This window comes from Accipiter gentilis, chromosome 33 (assembly GCF_929443795.1).
Source record: "Accipiter gentilis chromosome 33, bAccGen1.1, whole genome shotgun sequence".
Lineage (NCBI taxonomy): Eukaryota > Metazoa > Chordata > Aves > Accipitriformes > Accipitridae > Astur > Astur gentilis.
This window is the reverse complement of record NC_064912.1, coordinates 2,418,829-2,436,105: the sequence shown is the minus strand read 5'-3', so window position 1 is coordinate 2,436,105 and position 17,277 is coordinate 2,418,829. Positions and strand designations below refer to the sequence as shown.

General features: G+C 62.8%; 1 protein-coding gene across 2 annotated transcripts; it reads right to left on the bottom strand.

Annotated features, from left to right (window-relative positions):
* Positions 1-300: 300 nt before the first annotated feature.
* FBXL16 (F-box and leucine rich repeat protein 16) lies at positions 301-14,317 on the bottom strand. Of its 2 annotated transcripts, XM_049791838.1 has the most exons (6): positions 14,239-14,317; positions 4,395-5,105; positions 3,060-3,568; positions 2,653-2,737; positions 2,220-2,283; positions 301-1,776 (listed from the first exon to the last, which is right to left on the bottom strand). In XM_049791838.1, the coding sequence occupies exons 2-6, from the start codon at positions 5,088-5,090 to the stop codon at positions 1,628-1,630; spliced, it is 1,503 nt and encodes a 500-aa protein (XP_049647795.1). In that variant the 5' UTR covers positions 5,091-5,105; positions 14,239-14,317; the 3' UTR covers positions 301-1,627. The 2 variants fall into 2 exon arrangements, with proteins under 2 accessions (XP_049647795.1, XP_049647796.1); XM_049791839.1 differs by lacking the exon at positions 2,220-2,283 and having other exon boundaries at positions 1,657-1,776.
* Between the last annotated feature and the right edge of the window lie 2,960 nt (positions 14,318-17,277).

Sequence of the window (17,277 nt, the reverse complement as noted above, 5' to 3'; positions counted from 1 at the left end):
GGGGGGTTGCACAGGGCTGATGGGACCCCCCCCAACTGCTGCTGTCACCTGCAGGGGTGGGGGGACCCTCCATGTGCCACTGCTCCGCTTGTCCCCAGCCCCTGGCACCCCTGTCCTGGCCCTCATGTCCCACGGGCACCGGTGGGTTTGGGGGTCCAGGCAGCCCCCCACCCTGGCTGCCACCGTGCCAGGGTGCTCCATGCCCCGGCAATGCCACCCTGTCCCACGGCCCCAGTGGTTCCCGATGCACCTCAAACCCCCTTCCAGGGCCACGAGGGTCCTTGCACCATTTTGAGGCCAGAAAGGGATGTTTTGGACAAAGGAGGGAGCGGAGGCAGCAGGTGGTGCAGCAGTTCCTTCCCGCCCGGTACAAAGGCAAAACAAACCGAAAGCGTGTCCGTGTCCGTGTCCGTGCCCGTGTCCGTATCTGTGCCCACGCTCCTCTGGGGGCCGTGCAGGCAGCCAGGGTGGCAGTGGGCGATGCCCCGGGGATGGCCACCGAGCCCCCTCCTACGCCGGGTCCCCGCGGGCACCCCAGCCCCATGCCCGGCTCGGCTCAGGCCACGGGTCCCCCCCAGCCCCCCGCTTGCTGCTGGCATCGGGGTGATGGCTTTCCAGCTGGAAAAGTGGTGGCAGTGGCAGCGTGTCCTAGGTACCACCTCCCACCTTCGCTCTCTGCCGCCAGTGTCCCCGCGACGGCTCAGACCTGGCCCCGGTCCCCCAGGACACCCCATCCCAGCCGGACGGGTCGCTCCTCGACGTCGGCATCCCACGGGGAGCGGCAGCGCCCCACTGAGCCCACGTAAACTGGGGTGCAACAGGGTCCCCAAGGCAAAGGGGGATGCTTGCTGGGAGAGTCCGGCTCTCGGGGCACGATCCAGCGGGGGCGAAGGCTTATGGAGGGGCCGAGTGGGGGCTGTCACTTGTCACCGTCCCCCCTGGGTACCCCGGAGCCTGCCGTACCACGAGACTGAAGCAAGCGAGCATGCGAGGGTGGTGGGCGGGTGGGCGGAGAAAAACATCCTATTCACCAGGAGAAAGCGCTGGGCACCCCAAGGGCAGGGCCGGGGGCTTGGGGGTACACGCAGCACAGGGGGGGGGTGGCTCGGTGACCCGCTCCGGGGGTGCGAGAGGACCCATCCAGCCTCTGCTGCCACCCACGAGTGCCAAAAATAAGCATCCTCCTCTCGCCCATCCCCAGAAGCATCCTTTGGTCCCCAGGTGCACCCTTGGCAGTGGGGCCACATGCCGTCTTGGCACCAGGGTGGGGGCAGGATGTGGCCGGGGGGGGTCACACCGCCGTCGCCTTCCCACTTTGGGTTTCCATGATGTCCGTTCGTCCGTCTGGAAGGGATTGGCAGGACACCGGGAGGAGGACAGGCAATGGCAGTGGCTTGGGGGGAATTTACAGGGTACCCGGGGGGGCTCCGGCGAGGGGTGATGCCATCCCCCATCTCCCCCCGGAGTCCCGTATCCCTCGGGGACGTCGACGCAGGGGGGTGTCCGGGGTTGGTTGGAATCAACTGGTGTCTTTTGCATCCCCCAGCAGACGGAAAGAAATAGGGTGGGCGATGTCAGACCAGGCGGTGGTGGGGTGGGCGTGGGAGCGGGGCGGCCGGATCCGGTGCTACTCGATCACCATGCAGCACGGGAGGTGCTGGGAGAAGTACTTGAAGAGCTCTGGGGTGGCCCCGGGGCAGTTGGTGAGCTCCAGCTCCTCCAGCTCCTGCAGCTGCACCAGCCCCGATAGCCCCGTGGTGGTCAGCAAGGGGCAGCCTGCAAGAGGACAGAGCACACCATCACCCCAAAATACCATCACCCCCCAAAACCCAGCACCCCAAAAACCCCCAGTGCCCCAAAACCAGCACCACAAAAACACCAGCACCCCAAAACACCAGCACTCCCCCCAAAAGCACCCCAAAACAACAGCACTCCCAAAACCACCACCCCAAACACACTAGCACCCCAAAAAATCAGCATCCAAAAAAATCAGCACCCCAAAAACCCCAGCAACCACAAAAGCACGGCCATGGACCCCCATCCCCGGAGAGCTGAGCTGGGTGCGGGTTCCCTGGCGATTTGAGGGGATGCAGGAGCCGTGCCATGCTGGGGAGGGGGGATGCTGGCTGTCCCCCAGGCTGTCTCCAGGACTGTCTGGGTCCCCACACCCCGTGGGGACCCGGCCACCTCATCCCAGGGAAGCAAGGTGGGGGTCTCACCGGCCAGCGAGAGGAGGCGCAGGCTGCCCATGCTCAGGAGATGCTTCAGGCCAAAATCCTGCACCTGGAAAAGAAAATGGAGTGGGAGTGGGGCAGGGGACGAGGGGGGGCTTCATGGGGAGCGGCCACCATGGCACCAGGGGCTCGGCATCGCTGGGGCAGGGTGCCAGGGCAGGGAGCTGGGTGCAGGGATAGGGAGCTGGGTGCTAGGGCAGGGTGCTGGGGCAGGGTGCAGTGGCTGAGTCCTGCTGAGCTCACAAGAGGACCCCATCCCTTCCCTGCTTCCCAGCACCAAGTCGGGGGGGCTCCTGGCTGGAGCCAGGAGCTGGGGTGCCCACCCTGAGCTTGAGGCCCATCCCCAGGGAGGTGCCAGCCACTCTGCCCTCCCCGCCATGCCAGCCAGGGTGGGCACGGCTGTGGTTCCCCCACCTACCTGGCAGCACCAGCGCAGGTAGAGGCTCCGCAGAGATGACATGGTGGACAGGTAGCTGAGGCCGGTGTCGGTGATCCGCACACACCTGCCGGGGACACAGGGTGTCAGGGCCGGCTGGGAGTGGGGCACCCACGGGTGTCCCCAGACTGTGGCCCCCATGCGGCACCCACTGCTTCCAGCATGGCTCAGCATGGCATGGCATGGTGCGGCATGGCATGGCATGGCATGGCTCAGCATGGCTTGGCATGGCATGGCATGGCACTGCTCAACATGGCATGGCATGGCACGGCTCAACATGGCATGGCATGGCATGGCATGGCTCGGCATGGCTCGGCATGATGCAGCATGGCTCAGCGTGGTTTGGGATGGCACGGCATGGCTCAGCACAGCTTGGCACAGCCCCGTACCTGTCGAGCACCAGCTCCTCCAGCTTGTGCAGGTCACAGGCGATGTACTCCAGGGCCATGTCGGTGATGCGAGGGCACCACGAGAGGTCAAGGCTGCGCAGCTTCCGCAGGTTCTCAGCCACCAGCTCCACACCGTCATCCGTCACCTTGGAGCAGCCCGAGAGGCTGAGGACGCTCAGGTTGGGCAGGCTGTGGACCATGTTGACCACGCCGTGGTTGGTGATCTCCCAGCAGGAGTTGAGGCGGAGGGTGTGGGTGGTGTAGCCTTGCTTGGCGGTGAAGTAGGCGAGCGCCGTGTCCGTCACGTGGTAGGCTTGCAGGTTGAGCTCGGTGAGGTTGGGCAGGAGCTGCGAGATGGCGGCGATGGCGTCGTCAGCCACGTTGATGCAGTCGCTGACGCTCAGCGCCGTGATGCGGGCGTTGAGGCTGGACCACAGCCCGGCCTCCGTGAAGTCGTTGCAGCCCGACAGCTCCAGCCGCACCACTCCCTGCATCTGCTCCAGCATCACCTGCCGAGGGGCAGGGGGTTAGGGCATGGTGGGCACCACCACCTGCCCTGTGCAGCCCCGTGCCCCGGCCTCAGCCCCCTCTGAGACCCCTGCGACTCTTTCTGCTGCCCCCAGCCCTGCGTGGGTCCAGCCTTCTCCCTGCCCCCCATCCCAGTGCTGGAGCAGCGCCCTGCTCTAGGACATGCCAGCATCCACAGGGACAGGCAGGGACCCCTGGTCGCAGCCCTGACTGTGTATCTGGTGCTCTTGGCAGGGGCAGGATTAATGCCCACTCCCAGCCTGGGCACTGCTCGGGTAGGATGTGGCCACGGAGCAGCTGGTGCTGTGTTTGGCCGTGGTGTGGGGCAGGGGACCTCAGTGGGGACCTTGCCTGGCACTGTGCAGGACCATGAGTTGCTCCACCTCCATCTGACCCGCAGCCCCCTGCCCAGGCAAACCCCCTTCTGGGGAGCAGCCAGCCAACCAGGGATGTCCCTGTCCCCCGAGCCCTGCTCATCACCCACCACTGCATCTACCACCCAGCGGCATGACCGCCTCGCCTGGCTTTGCCTTCCCAGCAGCATCCACAGGCAGCAGGGATGAACCCCCCCCAACAGCATCCTCACCCCCTGCCTGAGAGGGCGGCTCAGGCTGCAGCCCATCCCACTGCCCAGACCACAGGCAGGGGCTAGTGATGCTGCCTGCACTCGTGGGATGGCCATGCTGCTTGCCTGCTCCTTGCCTATGGCCGGTGAAAACTGCCCACGCATGTGTCCCCACGGCCACTGGGAAGGACCCGCCGTTGCCACATCGTCAGCTACCCAGTCACCTTGCTGGGGTCACCTACCTCCAACCCTGCGTCCGTGATGGTTGACCTCTTAAGGCTCATGGACTTGACCCCCTTCTTGGAGAGGGGGTAGTTGTCAATGAACTCACAAATGTCCAGGTCGGAGACGCCCACGAGGCAGAAGCCGTCGAAGCCACGGACAGCAAAGCCCTGCAGGCTAACGAACTCCTTCTCACCACCGGGCAGGATGTTGTAGAGCTCTTTGGTGTGCAGGACGGGCGTCAAGCCTACCCAGAACTTGGGTTGGTAGAGCACCCGCCGCCACGCCTTGCACACCTGCGCCAGCACGCACTTCTCGCATGCCGAAAAGTACCAGAACAAGCGGTTGAGGATCTTCTCGTCTACCGCCAGCTGCCTTTCCGAGGGCGAGCCGGGCAGCCGCTCTGGTGAGGGCTGCTCCGAGCCTTCGCTCGTGTTCAGTCCCACCAAGGAAGCGCCAGGAGGGGAGGAGACGCCGGCCAGAGCGGCCAAGGAGAGAGGGGAGGCCAGGCTGGGGATGGGCAGGTCGCTGCGATGGGCTAAGGCTGGGCTGAGGATGGCAGGCACGGAGGAAGGCTGGCACAGGCGGTTTTTCACGGCGGGGGTGCCTTTGGTGATGCTGGCGGAGCCAAGGCCGTTGGGTTGTGTGGGGATCTTCACCAGTCCATTGCGGGGCAAACATGGGGGCTTGGTGTCGCCGTTTCTCGGGTTCGACATCTTCCACAGGTCTCTCTGCAACACAGGGATGTTGGCTGAGGGGCTGCCGGACCGACAGGGAAAGCAGGCAGGGGGAGTGGGCAGGGAAGGCGGGCAGGGTTGGAGGATGTTGTGGCACCGGCAGGGAGGGAGATCCTGGGGGTCCCCTTGCAGGGAGCAGGATGGCATGGGGGAGCGGGCAGTGCAGGGCTGCTGGGCACAGCAGAAGAGGGGTCATACCTGGGGCACAGAGTGGGGTCCTCCGAGGGGCTGTGTGGCCCTGGCATCCCCTGTGACGGGGAATGGATGGGGATTTGTCCCCGGACATTCACATCCTTCTCTCAGCCCAGGATCCAGCCACCAATGGGAGATGGAGCAGGATCATAGAATCGTAGGCTGGTTTGGGTGGGAAGGGACCTTTAAGGCCATCTAGTCCAGCTCCCTGCAATGAGCAGGGACATCTTCAGCTAGATTCAGGTTGCTCAGAGCCCCGTCCAACCTGACCTTGGACGTTTCCAGGGATGGGGCATCGACCACCTCTCTGGGCAACCCGTGCCAGTGTTTCACCACCCTCAGCATAAAAAATTTCTTCTTTATATCTAGTCTGAATGATGTGCTCTCTTTCAGTTTAAAACCATTACCCCTTCTCCTGTCACTACAGGTCCCGCTAAAAAGTTTGTCCCCATCTCTCTAATAAGCCCCCTTGAAGTGTTGAAAGGCTGCAATAAGGTCTCCCTGGAGCCTTCTCTTCTCCAGGCTGAATAACCCCAACTCTCCTAGCCTGTCCTCATAGGAGAGGGGTTCCAGCCCCCGATCATTTCTGTAGAGAGAAGAGGCAGCAGTGGCGGAGCAGAGCTGCCCGCACTCACTGTGCCAGGGAGGTGCTCGTCAGGAAGCCTGTGCTGGCCGGGAGCCTCACCGAGCCTTGCTGAGCCTCACAGCAGCCAGGCAGCACCCCAGCAAACCAGGCCAATAAATATTTCAGCAGCAGCGAGGCCAGCTTTCCAACGGCCCCGCCGCGCCCCGCCATCCATTATTCAACACGTTTCCCTCTATAAATACAGAGGTGAATAATTGATGGGGGTTCAGCCCCCCCCTCCTGCCCCAGCCGGTGCCTGGCGCAGGGCCCCGTCGGTGCGCTGCCTGTCCTGCCTATACCCTGTTTGCTGGTGCCATGCCAAACCCTGCCAAAGAGCCGGGTCTGAGGCTGGAGGGTGCTGGGCTCCTGGCAGCCCCTGGGGACACGGTGAGGAGCTGGGGCCCAGGGGAGCAGCTTCCAGCCCAGGGACCAGGGGACAGGGACATGGTCCCTGAGCCCCGAGGGATGGCTGGCATGTCTATCCAGCAGTGGTTGATGGGACCTGAGGACTCTCTCCATCGCCAGCTCCCCCCAGACCCAAGATAAAAGTGAGGCAAATAATTTAGCTGCTTGATTTGGGATGGAGATGGCCAGGCCCTGACAGAGGGGCACTGAGGGAGCAGCATCCCAGCCGGTGATGCTCATGGCCCAGGTCTGCAGGCTCTGAGGATGCTCCATGCAGCCTGGGGGGGGTGGCTGCCAAGTGGGGTGCAGTCTAGATCCCCCGCTGTCCCCAGCCCATCACTTTCACCCTCACAGCATCCCTGGGCCTCATCCAGCCCTCTTGAAGCAGCTGGAGACGGGACCAGCCACCCAAAAGGCACCATGGAAGAGTCCAGGAATGCAGGCAGCTGCCTCCGGCACAGCTGGCTAACCCCATGGGGTGCACGGCATCTCCTGGGGACACTCTGCCTGGCACAGGAGGGTGGCAGGATGGGGCTGGTGGGAGCTGCTGAAGCCTCTCCCATGGTGCAAGTGGCAGTGGTGCGGAGATACCTGCAGCCAGCCAGGCCCGGTGGCAGCGGCAGCACGAGAGCCCAGTCTCCGGGGATGAGCCCAGCCCTGTGCAGACAGTCTGGCGCCGTTCCCCTCTCAGATGCAGCTTCTGCTGCCTCTGTTCATGCTGCCCGACAGAGGAGCTGGGCCTCTGATGCTTGGACATGTGTTAAATTCACTTGAAAGCAGGAGAAGAGGAGGGGAAAGAAGGAAGAAACTTAAAACTGGCAGCTTGGTGTTTGGCAGCAATTAGGGAAGCAAACAGAACATGCACCAGGGTGTCTAACAGCCATACAGCACAAATCCAAACAGATAATTACCAGGCGGCATGGAAAGGCTGTCACTCCAGCATGGACCCCACAGCCAGAGCTGTGCAGCATGCTGGTTGCCCCCAGGGAGAGGGCAGGTGGTGGCAGAGGGGCAGCCTGGGGCCTCAGTAGCCCAAGGGGACAGTCACAGGAGGAGACAGATGCTGACAAGTCGCCGGACTGAAATGCAGCCAGCGGGAGGTGTTGGCAACGGTTACAACCAGCTCAGACCTCGGCTGGTCCCCGAGGCCGGGCTCGGGGGGGGGGGGGGGCTGAGTGGATTCAGCAGCTTTCCCAGTCCTGCCTTGGAAAACTGAGCCAGGTCCCCCCTGCCCCAGGCGCTGAGGCTGCCTGGCTGGCTCACAGAAATCCCGAACTGTGAATGAGCTGGGAAGTCACTTCAAATAGAAAGACAGCCAGAGATTCAGGCCTTCTGGGCACAGGCAGGCTCCAGGCAGTGGCAGCGGGAGGCCAGGCAGGCAGGCTGGCTGCACCCGGCTGCATCTCTCCAGGGAGATGGGCAGACAAGAATCTGGGGATTCCTACCACCCCAAAAGGAGCAGGTCTGCCTGGGGGGAGGATGCCAGACTGGAGAGGGTGGTATGGGGGCACAGACTTGAGAGGGGAGTGGGTCCAATAGCTGCTCTCTTCTCTGCCTCTGGCACCACGGGGCAGTGCTGGGATCTGCCCTGCACTGCTGCAGGAAAGCCACTGCCTGCAGCCAAGCAGCCCCCCGGGTTCCTGCACCCCAGGGCTGAGGCTACATCACTCTGATGGACAAAATGCAAGTACCGCATCCTGCGGAGATCAGAGCTGCTGTGTGCTGGGATGCCCAGCACACATCCTGCCCTGTCCCAGGCCCTCCCTCCAACCCACTGAGACAGCAGAGGGACGGAAAGGTAGAAAGCCATCAGCCTTGGAGGTGTCAGCACAGAGCCCCTCTGATGTTGCAGCAGCTCCATGAGCACCTCCATACGCTTTTTGGTCACCCCAAAGCAGCAGGAGAGCGGAGATTTGGCCTTTCCTCCTCTGCCCATCATCTCACTGTTTGCAGATTGCATGACTGGGCCAACCACAACTTCATCATCAGGAGAGTTCAGCACTTGGTACAACCATCATTACTCTGGGATCCCACAGGAAAGGCCCAGCTTCACAATCCCCCTATAGCACTCCCACTCCGCTCTTGCAGGCCACAGCTCATGGGGGAAGCATCTGCCAGCAGTGGAGTGCCAGCTCCCAATCCACAGTGGGAGGAAACCTGACAAAAGCAAAGGGCAAAGTCTTTTAGTCTCCCAAATTCACTCCAGGGTGCACATTTCACAGGAAACATCATTGCCAGAGAAGTCACTCCATTCATGAGGGTTTTGTCATACACAATGAGCGATGATGCAGTGGTGGGGGGTGGATTTGACGCAGGAAGAGAGAAGGTAGAAGGGGGTCTAAGAGCCTGTCACTACAAACATTACACAGACGATGAAGATGCTGGGAAGAATAGGACAAAAGCTGCCAGGAAGACAGAACTTGTCCAAGCCGTTGAGAGAGTTTACCATCTCCATGCGGTAGTGAAGAGGGACGAGGGCCTCAAGAGATGGGCAGGATGATCAGTCCCCCTGTTAGTGCCACCCCTGCGTGGGTGTTCACTGGGAGACCTCATGCTGTGGCAGATGAGACCCGCTGGATCAGGCAGTCATCCTACTGCAGCCAGGCTTGAGGGCGAGCTCTGGACCGGCCGGGCTTGAAGCCTACCGAGGGCTCTGGGTCAGCCGGGCTCGGAGGCCACTGGAGACCCGGGTCTGGCTCAGGCGTGGGAGCCAGCGGGCCCCGGCCCTGCTGGCCGGGCGGGCCCCATTCAGCACCGCGGACAGCGGCCCCGTTCAGCACCGCGGACAGCGGCCCGGCCCCGCGCTCTCCTTGCGTCACCCTACAAGGGCACCCCGCAAACGTGCCCCTGCGGGACCCCCCGCCTCAGCGGCCCCCTGCCAGGATCCACTATTGCCCTGCCAGGTCCCTGCCAGGATGCACTATTGACCCGCCAGGTCCTTGTAAGAGATCCTACTATTGCCCCGCCAGCTCCTTGCAAGAAGTTCTACTATTGCCCCGCCAGGTCCCTGTGAGGACCCACTATGGCCCCACCAGGTCCTTGTAAGAGATCCTACTATTGCCCCACCAGGTCCCTGCGAGGATCCACTATTGCCCCACAAGGTCCTACTATTGCCCTGCCAGGTCCCTGCCAGGATCTACTATTGCCCTGCCATGTCCTTGTAAGAGATCTTGCTATTGCCCCACCAGGTCCGTGTGAGGATCCACTATTGCCCCACCAGGTCCCTGCAGTCTCCCCTCCTGCCCTGCCAGCTTGCTGTGAAGCCCTGTTATTGCCTTGCCAGAATCCAAGGCTGCTGCAAAATTATTTCTGTGGAGCCACTGCTTCAGTGACAGGGCTGCTCGGCAGCAAGCAGCCATCACTCATGGCTTCCTGCACACACACACGCAGATATATATATATATATATATGCATACACAGACACACAGGGGCACACACACAACCACCCTGACAGAGCCCCAGGAACCGGTGGATGCATCTTACACGAGCCTTGGCATTCAGCTGCACATATACATGCACACATACACACACAGAGATAAGCGCATGCACGCGCATACACACACACACAGAGGGTTGCATCAGCTGAATTCATTAGCCCATCTATTTTTACTAATGCAGCAAATCAAGTTGCTCTACAGGCGGAGAAAACACACCCGAGACATAGTGCTGTGGCAGAGCATAGAGCCAAGGCTTTTGTCCAGCACTCCTGAGGGTAAAGGCTCCCTGGGACTCCCTCAACTCTACACAACATCCCCAACCCGCAGCAATGCCAGGCAGGCTTTGGGGGGGCTGAACCTGCCAACCAAAGCACATGGTAGTAATAAAGACATCCCACTACAAAGATCGCCTTCCCTGGCAGTGCTTAGTGGTGTGTGAGCTGCCTCCTGCTCTGATCCTATCAGGTCAGACAGCTGCCTGTGCCATGAGTAGAGGGTGTACAATCACTGGCTTCCGAGGCTGGGTCCCCTTGGAGGGCTTGGATGACCCCAGCAATGCAGAGGAGCCGCAGAAGGCCCTGAAGGAGTCACTGGCTACCCTGGAGATGGAGGGACAGTGCGTCTGTTTGAGTGGGGAGAAGCTGTACTTGTGCACGCGTGTGTGTGTACAGGCAGATCTGTACTCCTGGGCTCAGCACTCACCCAAGTCAGCTGGGAGAGAGGCTCAGAGCACAGCTCCAAACTCAGCACTACCTAGTCCCCCACTGCACGAGCCAGGAATTCGTGGTGGGGAAGGGCCTTGCCGCTCTGCCTGACCCCGGAGACCTGCCATTTGTGTGATGGGAGCCAGGAAACTCCTTCCTGAGATTAGCCTGAGAGCCCCTTGGGAGACTGGAGGGCTGAGAACAGCTCTCCTGCTCTCTTGTTGGCTCCCAACGATGCTAAAGAGCTCGTCCCACCTTGCAGTGGACAAAGAGGCTCAGGAGGGGCTGGGAATACAACTGGTATGAGTCCCATTCCTGCCGGCTGCTGCTCTCAGTGCTGGGCTGGCTGGTGAATCTGTCGCTGAGTCTCAGGCAGCTCATGGCCAGACAGCGGAGCCGTCATGATAGGTACTCCCCAGTACCACTATCCCCCAGGTCCCACAGCCTTTCTGAATGGCAAGACCTGGGTCTGGGCTCTGCAGGGCCAGCCCCATGCCCAGGGAGCTGGAGAAATTCTTGCTAAGGTGCCAAAGCCAAGCGCTGCTCAAGTCCCCACCACTTTCTGCTTAGCTGAGAGAACAGCTCATGTCCAGCAGCACTGGGAGATGCAGCTCCCGTCCTCCCCAGCCCTTAGCATGGGGGAGTTGTAGGGAAGAGGCAAAGCTCCAGCCCCCCAGGCCTAGCCAGGTAAAACTTCCTCGCAACAGGCAGCGGTGTCCCCTCCAGCTGCCGCAAGCTCTTCCTACAGGAGCATTTGTCCTCTCTGTTAAGACCCATATCTCCCAAAGACATCAAGCCCTGACCTCCCTCCCTACCCCAGGCAGCCCCATGTCCCCTGGGGGGGAACCGCACACTCAAGAGGAACATGGGATACACAGACCAGAGCAGAGCTGGACCTCAACGTGCTGCCCTGGGCCCATCTCCCTCAGCCTCCTCCAGAGGTCCTGGCCCTCACTGCCATGGGAGGATGCTCACCCTTCAGCCAAGCTTTGCCCTGCTCCCCACTGACCGAGGCGAAGGGAAGAAGGAACAGCTCGTCTTGTGCTGGCTCCTGTCTGGCCTGGCCTCTCCTCAGTGCAAGCCCAGCCAGAGCCAGAGCATCCAGCATGTTACAGCCCTTCTCTTTGCCCCTCCTGGGCCCCAGAAGGGGTGAATAAAATGCAAGAGCCCACGAGAAGAGAGGAGACAGGGGCCCATGGCCCATGGCTATCCCCCAGTCCCCTGTCCCCAGGACATGGATGTACTCCTCAGGTACTGCTGAGACTTGAGCCTCTTCTTCAAACTCCTTCATCCCTCCAGACACGGCAATGGCCACACAAACAGCGATGACCCTTTGCCCCTGGGCTTGGGGGTCCGGCCGGGAGCCGGGGTCAGGGTGAGATGGGTGAATGCCTATCCAACACGGGACCCATTGGCATGAGACTCGTAGGATGCCAGAGCAGGCAGGCAGCATTCAGCCACGGGTTTCCTCGCTGCGGGGGGTTAGGGGGGACTAAATGTCAACACAGGCTCCAAAAAGCCATTAGATGCATCCTGGAAGCAAAGCTGCTGGCCTGATCCTGCTCCTGCTCCTAGGGCAGCCCCACAGCTGCCTGCTTCCCCCAACCAGGAGCTGGGCACGGGTCACACCTGCAGCAGAGAAACCCTGGAGAAACGGTTTCTCCTGACCTGCCCTCTCCCCAAACACTCCTCTTTAGCCCCAACCCCCTTCTCTGCACTGCTGGCCCTGGAGCACCTAACGAACATGGCTGGTCCCTATAGCAGGTGGGCAGAGGTTGGGCGGGGGTGGGATGCTGCCAAAGGAGCCCCGCTCGCCTGCGCACCCTATCCTGCTCCCTCCCACGCCATCAGCACCCACTCGCCTCCCAAATCCCCTTTCCCCTCTCTGGGTGCTGTTCCATCCACACAGGCACTGGTGAGGAGCAATGGGCCATGGTTTGGAGATGGGGAAACTGAGGTACGGACAGAGCGACGTGGCTTTGCCGTGGAGCTGCCAGAGTCTGAGCCAGGCACAGCTTAAATCTGCAGAGTATGAAGGCAGGATCCAGCCCCCAAACTCAAAGTGCTCCTGCTCCAGCCACCCTTCCCCTGGCTGAAGCATGGCCATGTCCCCATGGGATGGTCAACATGGAGGTCACACCTCCGGAGGGGACAAGGGGACCCTTTCCCCCTCCCACCTTCCTGCATGTGCTGTTCCGGCTCGAGTAAGGGTCCCTCCGTCCCCAGGAGCAGGATCTGGGGAGGTGTGAGGTTGCCAGTGCTGGGGATGCTCGTCCCGCTGCTCCCTGCCACCGTGGAGCTGCTGGCATGGGGAGAAGAGCAGGCTCGGCGGATGGCAAAGAGATCGATGTGGGGGAAGCCAGCTCGGGGAAAAATAGATATCTAGCTCATTAAAAATGGATGCTCGAGCGAGTCCTCCCCACTCCAAAGCCACCTCCCTCCCTCTTCCTGGTAGCCAGAGTGAAATCAGCACTCAGCTTTCAGAGGAGGGGAGATGCCAGCATGGCACAGCACTCACTCTGCACCCGCTGCTCCCACCCTGCTGCGTGCTGAGACCCCCTGGGTGCTATGGAGGGGACCCGAGACCCCCTGTACCCTGGGCGAGGGTGGTCGTGGAGCAGGATCTCTGCCAGGAGCATCCCCACTGCAGGGATTGCCACACTCCGGCCTTCGCTGCCCAGGCATTGCCATGTCCCACCAGTGCCGGCGGATGCCCAAGAGCTAGAGCCGTCCTGGCCCGGTGCCCTGTGGCACCCCTGGACCCCCACCCAGCCGAGGTCATGGCGGTCTCTGCCCGGATGCTGCCACAACCCCGTGCCTCAGTTTCCCCCATCCTGCCCCAGCCCTTCCATGGGGCTCAGCCTGCCCGCCCAGCCCCTGGTGCCAGTCAGCCTCATACAGGGACCCCTCCACCCATCCCCATTCCCTGCCCTGCTGAAACAACCTGCCCCTGGCCCCTCGCCTCCCCTTCCTGGGCTGCTTGGGGGTCCCCAGCCCCATGCTGGGCTCTGCAGAACCCCACTGTGGGGCTCAGCCCCCCTCGGCCCCATCCCAGCTGGGGCCTTCCCCTTCCTCCATCCCCTGGACCCCAGGATTGGGGGTGGCTGCCCCTGTGTGTGTGACCCCAGCCTGTGTCACCCTGCACCCAAGGAAAGCCCTACCAAGGTGGTGGGGTGTCAGGGGGGTGGGGTGCAGACCCGGGGGTGCCAACAGTCCCAGTGGTGCCACCAAGGAGGACAAGGAGCAGTTTGAGGGCCCACAGCAGAACCGGGGTGGGGGGAGAGCAAGCAGCAGCCCTACACCCCGGTGACCCTGTCCCCACCGTGATGTCATCCTACACCCCCATCCCAAAGCATCTCCCCGTACCCACCCGACCCACCCCCCCCCCTCCCCGTTACCCACCCGGTGATGCCCAGCCATGCTGGGGGTGGGGGTGGGGGTGGGCCACCACCACCTTGCCCCCCACCCCGGTCCCCAAACCTGGGATGGGGGTCCAGCATCACTTGGTGGGAGCGGGGGCGGGGGGGGGGGACAGTCACACCGACCACCATCCTCTGTTCAGCTACCGGGAGAGGGGAAACCGGGGGGGGCGGCCGCCACCGGACCGGGAGCCCCGGGGCCGGGCCGGCTCCGCCGTCGTTATATAACGCGGCTCCATGATGCGGGATGCGGTGGGGGGCGGTTGCGGTGCCGGTGCCGGTGCCGGAGCCGGTGAAACCGGCACCGGCTTTGTGTTGTAAAGGGTTTTCCCGAGCGGCTCTTACCTCCAGCAGCGTCTCCCGAAGCTCATGCCATGCCTTGTGCCCGTCCTCTTTTGGTTGCAGGAAAAAAAAAAAAAAAAAAAAAACCAACCACACCGGGAAGATAAACCGGGACACCCACCCCCCCCCCCCCCCCAGCCCCTCCAAAAAATAAAAATAAAATTTAAAAATCCCCGTTGGAAAAGGGGCCGGATCCTGCCCGGCCCCCGCCCCAACCCCGCTAAACAACAGGAAAAATAAGCGGGGAGTAAGGGGAGGGGAGGGGGGGGGGAAATAGGGCCGGATCCGGATCCGGGGTGGGGGGGATGGAGAAGGGGGGTCTCTCCTGCCAGGCAGCCCAGGGAGCCGGGAGCTGCTCGCACACGCACACGCGCGTTTGCACACCCGCACACGCGTGTCAGCAGCAGAGGCTGTTAAAGAGACACGGTCGCCGGTAGCGATAATGGATGGTGGCGGGATGGTACCGGCACAGGGACCGGCACCGGGAGGGAGCGGTGAGGTGAGGGTGCGGGACACGGAGGGAGAGATGCGGGTGGGGGGGGTGTGTGTGTGGGGGGGGGGGGGGGGGTGCGGGCAGGGTTGGGCTGGCAGCTGGGTGTGCAGGCAGGGGGAGAGAGGGGTGGGTGGGTGGGTGAATGCAGGGGTGGAAGGATGGGGGGATGGAGGGAGGGAGGGATGGAGGGAGAGCTGGAGGGATGGAGGGATGGATGGAGGGGTGGAGGCATGGAGGGAGAGATGGAGGGATGGAGAGATGGAGGGAAGAATGGAGAAATGGAAGGATGGAGGGATGGAGGGTGAGATGAAGGGAAAGCTGGATGGACAGACGGATGCTTGCTCTGGCTCTCTCCCCACCAGGGTGCTGGCAGGCCGGACATCCCTGTGCAGACCCCTCTCACCCCGGCAGCCGGCTCAGGCCCTGCTGCCAACCCCTGGGGTGCAGCGGGGATGGTCGCTCCAGCTCCAGCACCCCAGGGTGCTGCACGTGCCCAGGGAAAGCTGCTGCACCCAGGTGCCGGAGGGGCTTCACCTGCCCAGGCCATGGCTGGCAGCAGGACCTGCAGCTGGGGGATGCCCCATTGCTGCCCCCCCCCCCCCATTTCCCATCGCCTCCAGCTCAGCATCCACCCAGCACCCCCGGTCTGCTGCCCAGATTCCCCACTGTTCCCCAAAATGGAGGGAACTGGTTAGGTGCCACATTCAACCCTGTTCCCTCTGCCTTCCCCTCGCACAGCCCCATGTGAGCAGTGGCACCAGCTCGGCCGGTTGCTCCCAGCTGGGCCCTGGGGAGGCTGATGGAGCTGCCTGGATGGGGCCGCCTGGCTCCTGCCTCCATTATTTATAAGGCAGGTCGGGTTTCGCACTGGCAGCCGGGAGGGAGTTTGGGGGAGGAGACTGTGCACACACTCACCCTTGCACTCACACTCACACTCACCCCCTCATCCCACCCTGCTTTAGAGGGGGACAAATGCAGGAAAAGGGGCCGGAGGGGCCGGTGACCGCAGAGACATGCGGGTCAGTGACCTCATCCAGGTGCCATGGCTTTTTCCCATCCCCTGAGGAACTGGGGGTCCCTCCCCCCACGATCCTTTGTCCCCCCAGCAATGCCCGGTCCCCTCGTGATGCCTCATCCCCATGGGGGTGTCCCAGGGGAATTCTCACCCAGCAGCAGCCCCAGAGCAGCGGGTGATGGTCCAGCCCTCCAGCGGCACGCTTTGCTCCCAGAGCAAGCCCAGTGCCGGCAGGACCGGCAGGCACAGGGAGGCAGTCGAGCCCTGGATGGTCCCTGTTGTCCCCTTGATCCTGGCACAGCCCCATTGTCACTAATCCCTGCCAGCTCCGGCCCCAAAGGGGACACGTTGGGTTGGCCCCATGTCCTGGGGACATTTTCATGCCAAGAAGGATCACAACTCCTCCACACGCCGGAGGAGTCCCTGGGCAGGGGATGTCTCCGTGCACATGTCCCCAGTGGAGGAGACACAGCTGGGGTGGACCCCCTGGGCTGGGTACCCCCCCCCTGAGGTGCCCGGCTGCCCCAGCTCACCCCACAGCCATGGGCAACCCCGGCTTGTCAACCTGTGCTGTGGCAGGCCGGGGTCCCTGAACTTCCCTGGTCCACCCGGACCATCCTTCCCGGGTGCCAAGAAAACGGCGGCCAGCATCCCCACGCTCAGGCCAGTGCAGCGACCGAGAGCCAAGCGACACCGCTCCTTCACACCTCATCTTTATGCAAACTGCCGGAACCCCATTGGCCTCCGTTGTCTTCCCATCCCCACCGCCCTGGGGATGCTGAAGGGTTTCACCCCACTCACCCAGCCCACCCTATGCCGATGGCACCCCGGCACCGAGCATCACCTGTCCAGCCGGACCATCGGTGCCAAAGCTGGACCGCAGTGCGCAGGGTGCCGTCGCCGCGGCAACCGCCGTCGCCTAGCGCCGGCTGTCTCCCGGTAACCCGTCGCCTAGCAATGGGGGATTTTTCACAGCTCGGGATGAAGAGTTGAAAGTTATTTTTAGCCCGGGCTGCGAATCAATAGGCAGCTCCATTCGCCGCCCCGCAGGATGCACGCGCGGGGCCTTGCTGCGGTGGTGGAGTGGGGAGGGGGCTGCCGAGGGGGAGCGGGGTGACCTGGTTGGCCTGGGGTCATCACCCTGGCACAGCCCCCAGGGGACACCCCCCCCTCTCCCAGGGTTCAACCCCCTTTGTGCTGACCCCAGGGCTCAGCCCCTCTGGCCCCCCTCAGTGCCCTCCATAGGGCTTGGACCCCTCCGGGCCCCCCGCCCCCCCCCGATGCTCAGACACCCCCCAGGGTTCCCTCCAGGCCACGCACAAGTGAGGGTGGGTGAGGGCAGGACCCAGCCATGGGGTCTCTGGGGCTTCTGCGGAGACCCTCACATGGCCATGGGGATGATCACACCACTGCGGGGACCATTAGCTTTCTGTGGGGACCCTCAGGTCACTGTGGGGACCTTCAGCCGCTGCTGGGAGCCTCATCCTGCCATGCGGACTGTCTCCCGCTAGTGTGGACCCCCACCTTGCCATGG

What these genes read in the sequence shown, in the direction of transcription:
- FBXL16 (XM_049791838.1), bottom strand. Translation starts at nt 5,090, where the DNA reads ATGTCGAACCCGAGAAACGGCGACACCAAGCCCCCATGTTTGCCCCGC. An exon ending in GAGGAGCTGGTGCTCGACAG is followed by an intron (nt 2,738 to 3,059) that starts GTACGGGGCTGT and finishes TGTCCCCGGCAG; the next exon opens with GTGTGTGCGGATCACCGACA. An exon ending in ACCTGCGCTGGTGCTGCCAG is followed by an intron (nt 2,284 to 2,652) that starts GTAGGTGGGGGA and finishes TTTCTTTTCCAG; the next exon opens with GTGCAGGATTTTGGCCTGAA.